General features: G+C 55.5%; 1 protein-coding gene across 1 annotated transcript in view; it reads right to left on the bottom strand.

Annotated features, from left to right (window-relative positions):
• LOC115292530 (keratin-associated protein 10-7-like) overlaps nt 1-14,389 on the bottom strand; it is a 28,112-nt gene that overhangs the window by 882 nt on the left and 12,841 nt on the right. The window contains exons 4-6 of the mRNA XM_029940602.1: nt 9,619-9,938; nt 9,164-9,336; nt 6,923-7,003 (exon numbers count right to left, since the gene is read on the bottom strand). Of these exons, the coding sequence (XP_029796462.1) occupies nt 6,923-7,003; nt 9,164-9,336; nt 9,619-9,938 (574 nt within the window). The remainder of the gene's footprint in view (nt 1-6,922; nt 7,004-9,163; nt 9,337-9,618; nt 9,939-14,389) is intronic.

The following is a 14,389-nucleotide window of genomic DNA, read 5'->3' on the forward strand; positions in this document are numbered from 1 at the left end:
TGTTGGAGCGGGTCCCCAAGGAAGCTGGTCCCGGGCCCGCAGCAGGAGCACAGCCCGTGAATGAGGCAGGGGGGTCTGTACCCCTACACCCACCCTCTGCTCCTAGCGTCCCTCTAGGGCTTCTTTCTTACTATGACTCCCTGTGCTTCTCAACACTCAATGAAGTCATAAGCATATTTTTTTTCATATTGTCTTTCTTTGGGGAAATAAATCTGTCCCGAATCCATCAACTAACGAAGAACTTGGGAACCATATTTATTTTTGGTGTATTTGCAAACACATGTGCAGCAGGTCCTTTGTGCCAGCAACTATTCTGAGCAAGTCTGTACATTTAAAAAAAAATGTTTATTTGTGAAAGAGACAGAGCACAACCAGGGGAGGGGCAGAGAGAAAGGGAGACACAGAATCGGAAGCAGCTCCAGGCTCTGAGCTGTCAGCACAGAGCCCAACGTGGGGCTTGAACCCACGAACTATGAGATTGTGACCTGAGTCAAAGTGAGACGCTTTACCGACTGAGCCCCCCAGGCGCCCTGCAAGCCTGTACATGTTAACTCAGTGACCCTTACACAACCTTGTGAAGTAGGAACTGTTGTTCCTGTTTTACAGATGGGGAAACCGAGGCACGTTAAACACTTGGACCAACACAGGCAGAAGTGAGCAGAAGGGCCCGGGTCAGAAGCCAGGGTCCCATATGTCAGTCCAAGACTCTGCTGCCCCAGAGGGCAGAGAGCAGGCTGGCTTCTGGGAGACGCGGGGACAGGACAAAGATTTAGATATGGTGGCGAGAGGTGTCCGGGAAGGTATGTAGTGGGTGCTGGCCAGCCAGAAACACCTGGTAAGACAGTGCTTCTAGAACATGGGAGAACGTGGGCTGAGTGGGAGCAGCAACATGCCTGTGTACTGCAGGGCGAGGCTGCAGGGGGGAGGGGCAGGCGGTTGGTAAGAGCGGGACCTTGTCTGGGTGAGAGGGCGGAGCATGGGACAGGACGAGGGCAGGGGTGAGTGCCCCGCGGGGGTACAGGAGCCCTGCATGTGGAGCAGGGGGCGCTGGGAAGCCATCGCAGGCAGGGACAGGACTGGGGGAAGGAGCTGTCTTAGGGGACCCTGAGGAGTCGGAGCCCAGTTGGGGTGGGGCCTGACCGGGATTGCCAGCTTCCTGGCAGGATCGCTGCCCTACTGCCCACACCACAGCCGGAGGGGCCCCCGAGCGCCCTCTGTGCCAGAGGCTGGTCTGCAGGGGCTCAGAGAGAGAGCCTGCTGTCAGTAGGAGCGCAGGGATGGGGGAGGCGGGAGCAGAGAACCTGAGTACTGGAAGCCTCAGGAATGGAGGGGGAACAGGTGGGTCCCCAGAGTTTGGGGGGCCCCTTCTGGAGCTGGTGAGGGGCATCTCTGGGGAGCGGGGGGCTCCCGGGAAACAGGCTGGAGGGGTGTGGCAGGGTGTGGCTGCTGCCGGCCCCAGGGCCTGTCTTCCTGAGCCAGGACAGGTGCAGGTGCAGGTCTCTGGAGCAGCCCCGGCTTGCACCGGGCATGAGAGGCCACAGGTGACCAGCCACTAGTGACCGGGGGGAAGACAGATTTTATTGAGGGTGACATGGTGGGGCCGAGACTTGGACTTGGAGCCCAGCGGGGTGCCCTGCACAGGCCGCAGGGCGGTTCACAGCGAGCCGGGAGCAAATGCCAACGTGAAGAGGGTCTTTGCTGGGGAGACCGTCTGGGTTTGGGACTGTCACTTTGGGGTGGGGCCCCTGCCTTCCCAAGAGACAGGCCGGCCCTATCTTTCCTGATGACGTTTCAAAGAGATGCTCCCTGCTTATGGCGAAGCCGGGCTTGTACCAGGCACACCTCCCAAGGGCAGGGCTTCTACCAGGGGCACCTCCCAGGGGCGGGGCTTGTGCCAGGCGCACCTCCCAAGGGCGGGGCTTATACCAGGCGTACCTCCCAGGGGCGGGGCTTGTACAGGCACACCTCCCAGGGGCGGGGCTTGTACTAGGAACACCTCCCAGGGGTGGGGCTTGTCCCAGGCGCACCCCCCCCAAGGGCGGGGCTTGTACTAGGAACACCTCTCAGGGGTGGGGCTTGTCCCAGGAGCACCCCCCCCAAGGGCAGGGCTTGTCCCAGGTGCACCTCCGAGAGGTGGGGTTTGTACCAGGGGCACCTCCCAGGGGCGGGGTTTGAAGCTGCTTTGTTGGGAGGCCTTGAGAGGAGGGGCTGGGACTGCAGTCATCGGCTGCCGGGCTTTCCGGCGCTCGTGCCTCTCCAAATGGTCGTGTGTGTGGGGACCAGTCGCATGTGCTGAGAGTGAAGGGCAATGTCCACCTTGCCCACAGCTGCCCACCCCTCTGATGCCTGCCCAGATGTACGCTTGGCCCCTGGGATGCCAGCGAGGCTCACATTTGTGGCCGCTGCACAGGCGAGTGCTCCGTGGGCCGGGGAGGACCGTCCTGCCCTTACCTCGTGAGCAGATGCCACGAAGAGCCACAGAGTTACCTCGAGTCTCCCGGACCTGGCGCTGTGCCCACTGGCAGGAGCTCTGCTCACATCCCGTCCTCCCACTGCCTCCCTGAGATGGCCCACCGGCGGCCTCCTGTGCGCGTGTGCAGTTAGAAGCACACACGGGTGCCTGGGTGGCTCCGTCGGTTGGGCATCTGACTCTAGATTCGGCTCATGGCATGACTTCACTGTTCGTGGGTCTGAGCCCCGTGTCAGGCTCTGTGCTGACCGCATGGAACCTGTTGGGATTCTCTCTCTCTCTGACCCTCCCTCACTTGTGCTTTGTCTCAAAATAAATAAAAAACCCACAAAATTATAAGCATGCATTCATTATATGTTATTATTACATAATGAAAAAAACTGTATTCCTCTGTTTGACTTTCTAAGAAAGCTTTTTAATTGTGGTAAAATAAATGTAATGTAAAGTCTGCCATCATACCCATTTTTACATGTACCGTGTGGGGACACAAGTGCATTCACAATTGTGCAGCCGTCCCACTGCACAATTCGGGAAAGTTCGGGACTTTCACCATCATCCCAAACGGAAACTCTGTCCCCATGAGCACCGCCTCCCGTCCCGCAGTCCCCCGGCCCACCTCCCATCTGCCGTCTCTGAGCCTGACTGCTCGGGGGGCTCATCCATTGGGGTCAGATGATCTCTGTCCTCCTGTGGCTTCCCTCGGCACCATGTCCCCCTCGGCACCATGTCCTCCAGGCTCATTTATGTCGGAGCAGGTGTCAGAGCTTCTTTCATTTCCTGAATGAAGAACATTCCACTATGGATGGACCACATTTTGCTTATCCACCCGTCAGTGGACCCCTGGGTTGTTTTTGTCTTTTTGCTGTTGTGAATAATGCTGCGAAGGACCTCTGAACACCTTGTTACTTTTGGGGGGGTATATTCTTAGGAGTGGAGTTTCTGGGGGCAAATGGTAAGTGTCAGAATGTTTCCACACTGGTGCACGACTTTATATTCCCAGTGGTGATGTCTGAGAACTCCCGTTTCTCCACATCCTCACCAACACTGGTTCTTTTTCTTTCTTTCTTTCTTTTTAAAAATTATAGCCATCCTAAGTGCATATGATGCAGTATTTCATTGTGGTCGTGATTTGCTTTTCCCTGATGACTAATAATGTGGGGCATCTTCTCATGTGCTGTTGGCCATCTCTGCAACTTTGTTGGAGAAATGCCCAATCAAGTTCTTTTCCCATTTAAAAGAAAAGTTTATTTATTTTGAGAGAGTTAGAGAGAGCGTGAGTGGGGGAGGGGCAGAGAGAGGGAGACAGAGTCCCAAGTAGGCTCATCATGCCGTTGGAGCAGAGCCTGACACAGGGCTGGAACTCACGGACTGTGAAACCAGGACCTGAGTCTAAACCAAGTTGGATGCTTAACACATTGAGCCCCCCAGGCGCCCCTCTTCACCCATTTTTAAATTAGGTTGCTTGTTTTTTTGTTTCTGAGTTGTATGAGTTCTTTATGTTTTCTTGTTATTAAACTCTTATCAGATCCACGATTTGCAAATATTTTCTCCCATTCTGTAGATTGTCCTGTCACTGTCTTGATGGTGTCCTTTGAGCCCCTAGAGTTTTTAATTTAGGTGATGTCCAATTTTTTTTCTTTCATACTTTTGGTGTCATAGTTAAGAACCAGTTGTCAAATTCAAGGTCACGAAGTGATTTTCCTATGTTTTCTTGTAAGACATGTTAGTTTTAGGTCTTATGTTTAGGTTGTTTATCCATTTTTAGTTAACTTTGGTATATGTGGTGAGGTAGGGGTCCAACTACATTATTTTGCATGTAGAAATCTAGCCTTTCTGGCACCATTTGTTGAAAAAATGATTTCTTCCTCCAATGAACAGTCTTGAAACCCTTGTCAAAAATCAGTTGGCCATAAATATATGGGTTTATCTCTGGACTCGGCTTTACTCCATCAGTCTATACGTCTGTCCTGATTGTCAGTGCCGCCCTGGCTCAACCACTGTCCTTTTGTAGTAAGTTCCACGTTTATTCTATTCTAGACTTTTATCAATTCCACATGATTTTAAGGACCACCTTTTTCATTTCTAGAGAAAAAGGCTTTTTGAATTTTGATAAGGATTACATTGACCTTGCAGGTCTCTTTGGGTAGTACTGTCACCTTAACATGAAGTGTTCCCATCCATGAACATGGGATGCCCTTCCTCTTATGCTCCCTCCTTCAATTCTCTCAGCAGTGTTTTATAGTGATCACTGTGCAAGTCTGTCACCCCCTCGGTTAAATTTATGGCTAAGTATTTTATTCCTTTGGTATGATTTTCACTGCCTTAAAAAGTGTTGAAAAGCAGATCACACACACACACACACACACACACACACACAATACATGCCACTTGGTTTTAGAAAAACACTCATGCTCATTTAATATGTCTATTGCCAATAATGTGGTCATGTTTATTACTCACTTAAGCATCATTTACATATTTTTCTACTCATCTGTTTACTTATGGCACAGTGGTGTTTGGAAACACAGGCTGTATTTCAGACCCTGGAACTTTCTGAGCGCTGCTCCTGAACTCTGCTGCACACAGTGCAGTTGATGGCATGTCTGATGCCAGTCTGATCTTTATTTTTCCATAAGTGACTTTTTTTTGGTTTGTTTTGTTCTCTGGAGACGCTTCTGGGAACCACTTATTATCCCTCCCATTCTGCAGTTTCAACAGGACCTGTCTGGGGTTTCCACATTCCTTTTCTCGGTGTTGCTTAGTCCCCCATCCTGGGGCTGTGTCTTCCTAAATGTTATTTCATTAGGGATGCATTTCCTCATCCTCCCTGGGTCCAGACAGTCCCTCCTCCCGGAATCCCACACACCAGAGGCCGCACCCCCCACATGGGTCCCCCATGCTCGATTCTTTTCTCTCATACTTTCTACCTCTTTGATGTTTTGTTCCAAGTCAGAGATTTCTCAACCTCACCCACAAGACCCTTGGTTTAATTTTAAATATCAACAATATACCTTTTTTGGGTACGTTTTCTAACTGTTCCTTTTCAAAGCCTCCTGTCTTTGTTTCATGGCTGTAAACACCTTCTTGAATGTCTTTGAGTATGTTTAAGATTTGTCAAAAGGTGGTTTCTGCTTCATAAGCTGTCTGCTTCCTCCGGGGTGTGTTTTCATGTTTGTTGTCCTGGGCTTGCTTTCTCATCCGCCTCTTTGCTCATATGCTGGGGTGAGTGTCATGGCGGCCTCTGTGCTGAGACAGGGACCTCACACGCCTGGGGAAAGTGACCGGCACTCCGGGATGGGGGATGGGCAACTGCCAGGGGCTGGGCTTCGCCTGCAAATAAGAAAGTTGGGAGCCCAGAAGCCACAATGAGAGTTATGTACTTGGGGTGCCAACAGCCCCCCAAGAGCCTTGGCCCTTCCTGGGTGAGGTGTTAAATTGTCCTAAAGATGCACACCGGCGGCGTTCTGGGGAGATGCAGGGCCTCTGGGCACTCGGTCTCGGGTGGCCCTGGGTGGCCTCCGCCCCTGCGGACACACCCCTCCTCCACCAGCCCGCCCATGGGGACCAGGTCCTGTCCCTGGGGCTCCCTGCCCGCTCTGCCCTGCCTGAGGTCGGCACACCCTCCTCTGCTTCCCTTTGCCTTTGCTGCGTCCCTCACCCGTGGAAAGCAGGCTTCTCCCCACCGTGGGTCTCGGGAGGGTTGAGATGGGGGGGCCCCAGCCCACCATCTTGAACGGCAGCTACAGCTCTCATGGAGTCCCGGCTGACCCACAGCCCCCCTATTCCATTTGAATGCTGGGCCCCCAAATTCTCTCTGACTGCACCCCTGCTGCTAGGCTGCCACAGCCCGGAAGCTCTCGGTTAAATTTCCCATTCAAAGCAGGAATCCCATTTGCGGCTTCCTTCTCTCTTTAAAGGGAAATTCTATTTTAAACTGCTTAGCTCAACTATTATTTCAACTATTTTTATTTTCATTTTATTGTGAAAAAATCTCAACATACAGAAAAGTTGCAGGGACTACACAGTGTGTGTCCACATACCCGGTCCTGTGGTCGCAACTCCGCGGGGCCTGGTTCACCTCCCCAGATGCCACCCGTGGCGCCACCGCTCTGTCCACACAGCTACAAACAACAGATTCCTGGTTCAAACCCTCGGGGGGCATTCCGTCCGCGGGAATTCAGTTTCTGTGCTCTTGCGTGTGACATGACATGAGGCTTAACTGTGTCGTTTGATGAATTTTGACAAACGCATGCATCCGAGTAAACCCTGTGGGGACCCACCGCTCATCAGGCCCGCGGCCATGGCCTGTGCCCAGCCCTCCCGGCCCTAAGCGTCCTCCCCAAACGTCCTCCTCCCCTGCTCTGTGTCAGCGCAGCACGCCCCGCCCCCCGGAAGTGGGCCGATGTCCCGCCCCCGCACGCGGGCACGAGCTCTTCCGCCAACTCCGCCTACCGGCAGCGGCAGGTGTGGCCGAGGCTCCAGCTGCTGCGTCCACAGCGTGGGGCTCCGGCTGCTGACCGCGGGGCCGCCGCGCTGTTTGCCATCCCGGTTGGTGGGCATGTGCGCTGATTACAGTTCTGTCTGTTCTTGAGAGAGTGGAGGAGACCCTGCTTCCCTTCAAACCTCTGGCGCCCAGAGGCTGGGACAGAGCCCAGGTGCCCGTGACGTTGCAGGGCGGCTCTGGCTTCGGGCAACTCTGTTCTTTAGCTGAAATCTGTGTCCCTGCCACCCTGGCACTTTGGTGCAAACTTTTTTTCTTTTCTTTTTTTCCTGTTTTTTATTTTTGAGAGACAGAGAGAGACAGCACGAGCAGGGGAGGGTCAGAGAGAGAGGGAGACACAGAATCTGAAGACATGCTCCAGGCTCTGAGCTAGCTGTCAGCACAGAGCCCGATGCGGGGCTCGAACCCACAAACTGTGAGATCATGATTTGAGCCGAAGTCGGAACTTAACCGACTGAGCCCCCCAGGCACCCCAACCCAGGCGGCCTTTCCTCCCTGACTGTGGGGTCCTGGCAACAAGCCACACGGGGACCTTCCTCCCGGGGGCCTGGCTCTCCTCCTCTTCCTCCTGTGTGCGTCTCTTCCTGGAGGCTCTGCTGGAAGTGACTCTGGTCAGGAAGCTCCGTCTCAGCCCCGAGGCTCACCGTGACTCAGTGGCCCTGCGGTTTCTGGACTCAGAGCCCAGGTTGGATGGCAAAGGACCGTCCACAGGGACAGGGGACTCCACCTTGGGATGTTCAAGGTCCCCCCAATTTGCATCCCCTGCTCCCTGTCTGCACAAGCACCGTCCTACTCACCAGACTGGCCGCGGGGGGTGGGGGGGAGTGTCCCCCGTTCTGACTTGGAAACCCAGCGATCCAGAGGGTCTTCCCAACGGGCCTGCGGGGATCCGCCCCTGCCACCGTCGGGGGTGGGTGGGCCACGTGCACGGATGTACAGTGAGTTCGGAAGGGCCTCGGCCGGGTGCACGTTCTCCCGGCAGTGCCGCAGCGGGTCTGAGCCGGGTGGTTTCACTCTGGAGTCTGCGGTCCTCACCATCGTGCCCAGTTGTGCTGGGGCGTTGGGGGTTTAATGGGGACATAGTCTAGAGTCCCAAAACTCAGGTGGCACAGGACACGTCAGTCATGTCCCGCCCCTGGAGAGCATGGCCCAGCGGTGTGACCGCCCCAAGGGGCGGGTGAGGGGCGAGCCACCGTGCCAGGCCCCTTCAGAGCAGGGCTCACCCTCCACGAGATCCGTCCATTGGGCGGGCGGGAGCTGGATGGGTGTCGCCGCGCTCCCCGCCCTCTGTCCCTGCACGTTGGCCGTGGCCCATTATCCGAAGGGGCTCTGGGTGGGCAGCGGTCTCCCCCAGCAGTGCTCCCCGCCCGGTCTGCGTCCACAGGCCCTTGTGACTCTGAGTGTGGACAGAGTGACTCCCCATGAGGCCTGGCAACGAGGCAGATGCCACACTAGTCACCCCAGGACTGCGGTCTCGGGGCTCAGGCCGTAGGCAGAGCTGAGAACACGACCCGCCCGGAGCCCGCCACAAATCCACACGTCAGCCCTCGCGGTTCCGATGGCTCTGACCACAGGCCAAACCGCGCTCAGGACGGAGGATTTGGGCGGCTGTGTGTGACCACGTGTCCAGATGTGGCCAAGTGACGGCGCACTCCAGTCGGTCACGTGTCTTACAAGTCACGAGAGGAACCCAGAGGGGCCGTTCTGCGCCTGCCCGCCCCTCCGGCCGCGCCCCTCTTCCCGCCCGCCCCGTCAGCTCCTCGTGGCGTGCGCGGCTGCTGCGGGGGCTCCCTTAGCTTCCGTTCCTCTGAAACGGTTCCTTTTGCCCTGTTTCAAAGGACTTAGTTTCTGCCCATGGGACCCTCCGTCGGCACGCTGGTCCCCAGCACCGCACACCGCAGCCGTCTGTCCTCTGCCCCACTTCTGACGAGAAGTCAGCGGTTCCTCTTTCCTTCTTTTTAATTTTTATTTTTAAAAAAATTTTATTTTTTCAACATTTTTCATTTTTGAGAGAGAACGCAAGCAGAGGAGAGGCAGAGAGAGAGGGAGACACAGAATCGGAAGCAGCTCCAGGCTCCCAGCTGTTAGCACAGAGCCCGACGCGGGGCTTGAACTCACAAACCTTGAGATCACGACCTGAGCTGAAGTCGGATGCTTAATCGACTGAGCCAGGAGTTCCCCGTGGCCTGCACCCTCCGTCCACGCTCGTGCTGTGGGCCAGCGGTCGCCGAGTCCTTCCCGTGCGTCGGCCGCTGCGTGACCTCCAGCCGGAAGCGGCTGGGACACTCGGACGGAGACAGAGCCTCCCCACCTCCGAGCGTCCGCCCCGGAACCTTCCCGTGGGCCGAGGCTGTTCGGGGCGTCCCTGCGCGCAGAGGGAGACCGGGAGGCCCACGGTTTCAGACTCCCGCAGACGCAGCTCTCGGGCGGCCGGGAGGACTGAGGCGCCGGTCGGACGCCGGGGCAGGTTCCTCGGGCAGGGGGGGCGGTCATGCAGGTGGGTGGGGGCCAAACCAATAAAAGGCGCACCGGAAAACGAGGTTCTGGGAGCCGACCCGGAAGAAGCACAAACAAGGAAGACGACAGCTGTGCCCCAGGGTCGCCCGGACGCCCGCGGCCCCGTATAAAGGCCGCCCCCGGAAGGAACCTCCAGACATCACCGCCGCCTCCCTCCCGACTCCAGCCCAGCCCCACGCCGACATGTGCCACACCAGCTGCCCCTCGGGCTGCCAGGCGTCCTGCTGCGTGCCCGTGAGCTGCAGGCCTGCCGTGTGCGTGCCCGTGAGCTGCAGACCCGCTGTGTGCGTGCCCGTGAGCTGCAAGCCTGTGTGTGTCTCCTCCTGCCAGTCCTCCGGGTGCTGCCAGCCCTCCTGCCAGTCGTCCGGGAGCTGCCCCACCCTGGTCTGCAGGCCCGTCTGCGCCAGCTCCCCGTGCTGCCTTCTGACCACGTGTCTCCGACCAGCTGCTCTGGGGCAGAGGGGGCCGTGCCTGTGCCCATCCTGGACCACGTCTTCACCGGGCAGGTGAAGAACATTCCTAATGAGCCATCTGAACCCCTGGGCGATGACGTACCAAGACGATCCGGATCCCTCCGTGACCCTGCGTGTCTCCTCCGGGAGGCCCTTCTCTGCCTCCAGCAGGGGCCCAAGCCCGTGTGAGCCAAATAAACCTCGCCTTCCGGAGGCAGCTCTCTATTCCTGTCTCTCTGTTTCTATGTTTCCTGCCCACCCAGTCTGTGCCACGCAGCGGGGAGGGCGCGGGGAGGGTCGGGGAGGCGCATCGGGTCTGAGGGCCCCCCGCAGAGGGAGTGGATGCCGGCCTCAGGCCCCGAGCTCCGTGGCCAGTGCATGTGGCCATGGCCAGTGACTCACCCCGTTCTAGGGCCTGGCTGCTGGTCCGGCCTCGGGGCGTGGGGACCCGCCTCCCCTGTTGCCTCAGGACGTGGCGTCTTGTGTCCTGTGTCCCAAGTCAGGGGAACTGGAGTCCCGTGGGCATCCTGTAGCTCTCTGACACCTCAGGTCTGCAGGGCTGGATCGGTTCTGGCCCGCAGCTCATGGTTCACTCCTGTCGCTGGTCCGTGTGTGGCCCAGTTTGAATTGATTGATGTTCAGTTACTGATGATTATAATAGACCCCACGAACCCACCGCAGAGCGTGGAGACTGGAACCCCGGGCTTCTCGGCCACACCACCGTTAGAATCGTGTGCTCTTTTCTACCTTTTAAAAGAGGGAGCGCAGTCACCTCTGTGCGTGCCCCTGGGATGCGCGTTTTCTCAGGCAGGGCCCTGAGGGACCTGGGAGGGTATCGCCCTGCATTCCTGGTCTGGGATCCACTTTTTTCTCTCTGTGCGCTGTTGCTAGGATTTCTCGCGGGTCCTGTTCTGTGCTGGGGCTGTTTGGGCCTCCGCATGCTCCTGCGGATGGGCAGGCGTGGGTGCAGAGGGAACAGGGGGCAGGAGGGCCTGGCCGTGGACTGTCCTTGCCCTCCTGTGGCACCTATGGCCTCTCCATTTGGGGCAGGTGACCGCCTGTCCCCCAGCACGGGAGCCTGCCCACCCCCGGGGACGCGCACATGCAAGCCCCGGGCAGCGGCCGAGAGGCGGGGCCCCGGCTTCCCATCCACCTTCTCTCCGAAGCCATCAGGCTCCTCGCCTGGTGTTTGGGGCTTGTTTCCTGGTGAATTTTGTGAGTCGGAGAGGCGGCTGCGTTTGAGACACATCAGGAGCATCTGCCGGCGCCCCCCCTCCCCCGGTTTAGACAGAGAAGACTGCCCTCCCGCCCTCCCACCCCGGGGCTGGGCTCCGGAGCCTCAGTCCTTCCTCCCCACCCAGCTCTCCAGTGACTCCATGTCACAGTGCCCGGATGCTGCCCAGCCCCACGCCCAGGCCCCACTGTCCCTGAGATTCCTGAGGAGGCCAGTGCGGCTGGGAGGCAGGTCAGCTCCCTGGACCTGGCTTTTTAAAAAATTCTAGTTAACATGCAGTATGATATTGGTTCCAGGAGAAGAATTCTGTGATTCATCCCTACATACAACACTGTGCTCTTCCAGGCAGGTGCCCTCCTCAGTGCCCATCCCCCACTTCCCTCCAGCAACCTCAGTTTGGTGTCTGTCATTTAGTCTCTTGTGGGGGCGCCTGGGTGGCCCAGTCATTTAAGCGTCCGACTTCGGCTCAGGTCATGATCTCACGGTTCGTGAGTTCGAGCCCTGTGTCAGGCTCTGTGCTGACAGCTCGGAGCCTGGAGCTCCTTCAGACTCTGTGTCTCCCTCTTTCTCTGCCCCTCCCCTGCTTGTGCTCTGTCTCTCTGTCTCTCAAACATGAATACATGTTAAAAAAATTTTTTTTAAGAGTCTCTTGTGGTTTGTTTCCCTCTTTTCTCTTCAACCTCGTCTCCTAAGTTCATCTGTTTTGTTTCTTAAATTCCACATATGAGTGAAATCATATAGTATTTGTCTTTCTCTGACTGACTTATTTCACTTTGCACGATTCTCTCTACCTCCATCCACGTGGTTGCAAATGGCAAGGTTTCATTCTTTTTCCTTGCTGAGTAGTCCTCCATTGTGTGCACACACATCTTTATCCATTCATCCATCCGTGGACATTGGGTCTCCTTCCATAGTTTGGCTGTTGTCAATAGTGCTTCTGTAACATAGGATGCGTCTGCCCCTTTGGGTCTGCATTTTCGTGTCCTTTGGGGAAACACTCAGTAGTGTGATTGTTGGGTCGTAGGGTAGTTCTATTTATAATTTTTTAAGGAACCTCCACACTGTTTTCCAGAGGCTGCACCAGTGTGCATTCCCGCCAGCGGTGCACGAGGGTTCCCCTTTCTCCACGTTCTGACCAACTCCTGCTGTTGTCTGAGTTGCTCCTGTTGGCCACTCTGACCGGTGTGGGGTGGTATCTCAGTGTGGTTTTGATTTGTGTGTCCCTGATGCTGAGTGATGAGCGTTTTTTCATGTGTCTGTTTGCCATCTGGATGTCCTCTTTGGAGACGTGTCTGCTCATATCTTCTGTCCATTTCTTCACTGGATTATTTGTTGTTTGAGTGTTGAGTTTGATACATTCTTTATAGATTTTGGATTCTAACCCTTTTTCTGATATGCTGTTGCAAATATCTTCTCCCATTTTGTTGGCTGCCTTTGAGTTTTGCTGATTGTTTCCTTCGCCGTGCAGAAGCTTGATGAGGTCCCAGTAGTTCATTTTTGCTTTTGTTTCCCTGGCCTTTGGAGACGTGTTGAGTAAGAAGTTGCTGCAGCCGAGGTCAAAGAGGTTTTTGCCTGCTTTCTCCCCGAGGATTTTGATGGTTTCCTGTCTTACGTTTAGGCCTTTCACCCATTTTGAGTTTATTTTTGTGTGTGCTGTAAGAAAGTGGCCCAGGTTCATTGTTCTGCATGTCACTGTTCAGTTTTCCCAACACCATTTGCTGAAGAGAGTGTCTTTTTTCCATTGGATATTCTTTCCTGCTTTGATTAATTGGCATACGTTTGTGGGTCCATTTCTGGGTTCTCTGTTCTGTTCCATTGATCTGAGTGTGTGTTTTTGTGCCAGGACCACACTGTCTGATGATCACAGCTTTGTAATACATCCTCAAGTCTGAAATTGTGGTGCCTCCGGCTCGGTTTTCTATTTCAAGGTTGTTTTGGCTATTTGGGGCCTTTTCTGGTTCCATACAAATTTTAGGATTGTTTGTTCTAGCTCTGTGAAGAATGCTGGTGTTATCTTGTTAGGGATTGCATTGAATGTGTAGATTGCTTGGGTAGTATTGACATTTTAACAATATTTGTTCTTTCTATCCAGGAGCATGGAATATTTTTCCTTTTTCTGTGTGTCTTCTTAAATTTCTTTCATAAGCTTTCTATAGTTTTCAGTGTATATTCACCTCTTTTGTTAGGTTTACTTTTTTTGTATTTTATGATTTTTGGTGCAATTGTAAATGGGATTGATTCCTTGATTTCTCTTTCTGTTGCTTCATTGTTGGTGTATAGGTATGTAACCGATATCTGTGGATTGATTTGATATCCTGCCACTTTGCTGAATTCATGGATCAGTTCTAGGAGTTTTTTGGTGGAATCTTTGGGTTTCCATCTGTTCTTTTATATACTGTGGTATCGTGAGCTTGGAGGACATGGCAGCTCTGGACGCTATGCCCACACCTTGCCCTCTACATCCTTCCCTCCAGCTGTTTCTGAGTTCCGTGAGCTGCTGGGGCGAGGGCTGGGGGCGCCGTCCTCTCACTCTGCCCTCCGTCCCCAGCAGCCCCTGTGTGCCCGGCCCATGACAGGACCCGACACGTGCCTGCCTCCCCCGGTGACGGCGGTGCCCCTGCAGCTGTGCGGGCCAGGCTGGGTGGGGGCAGGGCTCTGTTGTCCTGGCCCTGGGTCAGTCTTGAGCCTGCCTGCAGGCCTGGGTCCTGGAGGGTGAGGCTTTCCCACTTCCTGCTCCTCCGCGAGATGGTCAGATTCCACCTTGTCACAGGGGAGGGTTTGTGGGAGCTTTCCCGCCCTCCCTGTTGTGGTGATCCTCAAAGGCAGCCCGTCAGACCCGGGTCCCAGGCCCCCTTTCAGTGGGTAGTTGATTCCCTGATAAACAGTGTGAGTCTCGGGTGGTGGGGGTGTGGATGGCACCGCCCCCCTGAGCCCTCGAAGGACCCTCCCCTCCAGCTGAGCTGGTGCAAAGGGGCGACTGTGCTTATGGCTTGTGTATGCCTTCGAGGAAAGCACTTCAGAATGTGTGAAGATGAAACGGGACACGCTGTATCGGGAAGGTGAGGTTTATTTGGCTCACACAGGCTTGGGTCCCTGCTGGAGGCAGAGAAGGGCCTCCCAGAGGGGACACGCAGGGTCACGGAGGGATCTGGATCATCTTGCTACTCATCAGGAACTCATCGGGAATGTTCTTCACCTGCCACATGCAGAGCTGG

The sequence above is a fragment of the Suricata suricatta genome, chromosome 5 (genome assembly GCF_006229205.1).
Source record: "Suricata suricatta isolate VVHF042 chromosome 5, meerkat_22Aug2017_6uvM2_HiC, whole genome shotgun sequence".
NCBI classification, from domain to species: Eukaryota; Metazoa; Chordata; class Mammalia; order Carnivora; family Herpestidae; genus Suricata; species Suricata suricatta.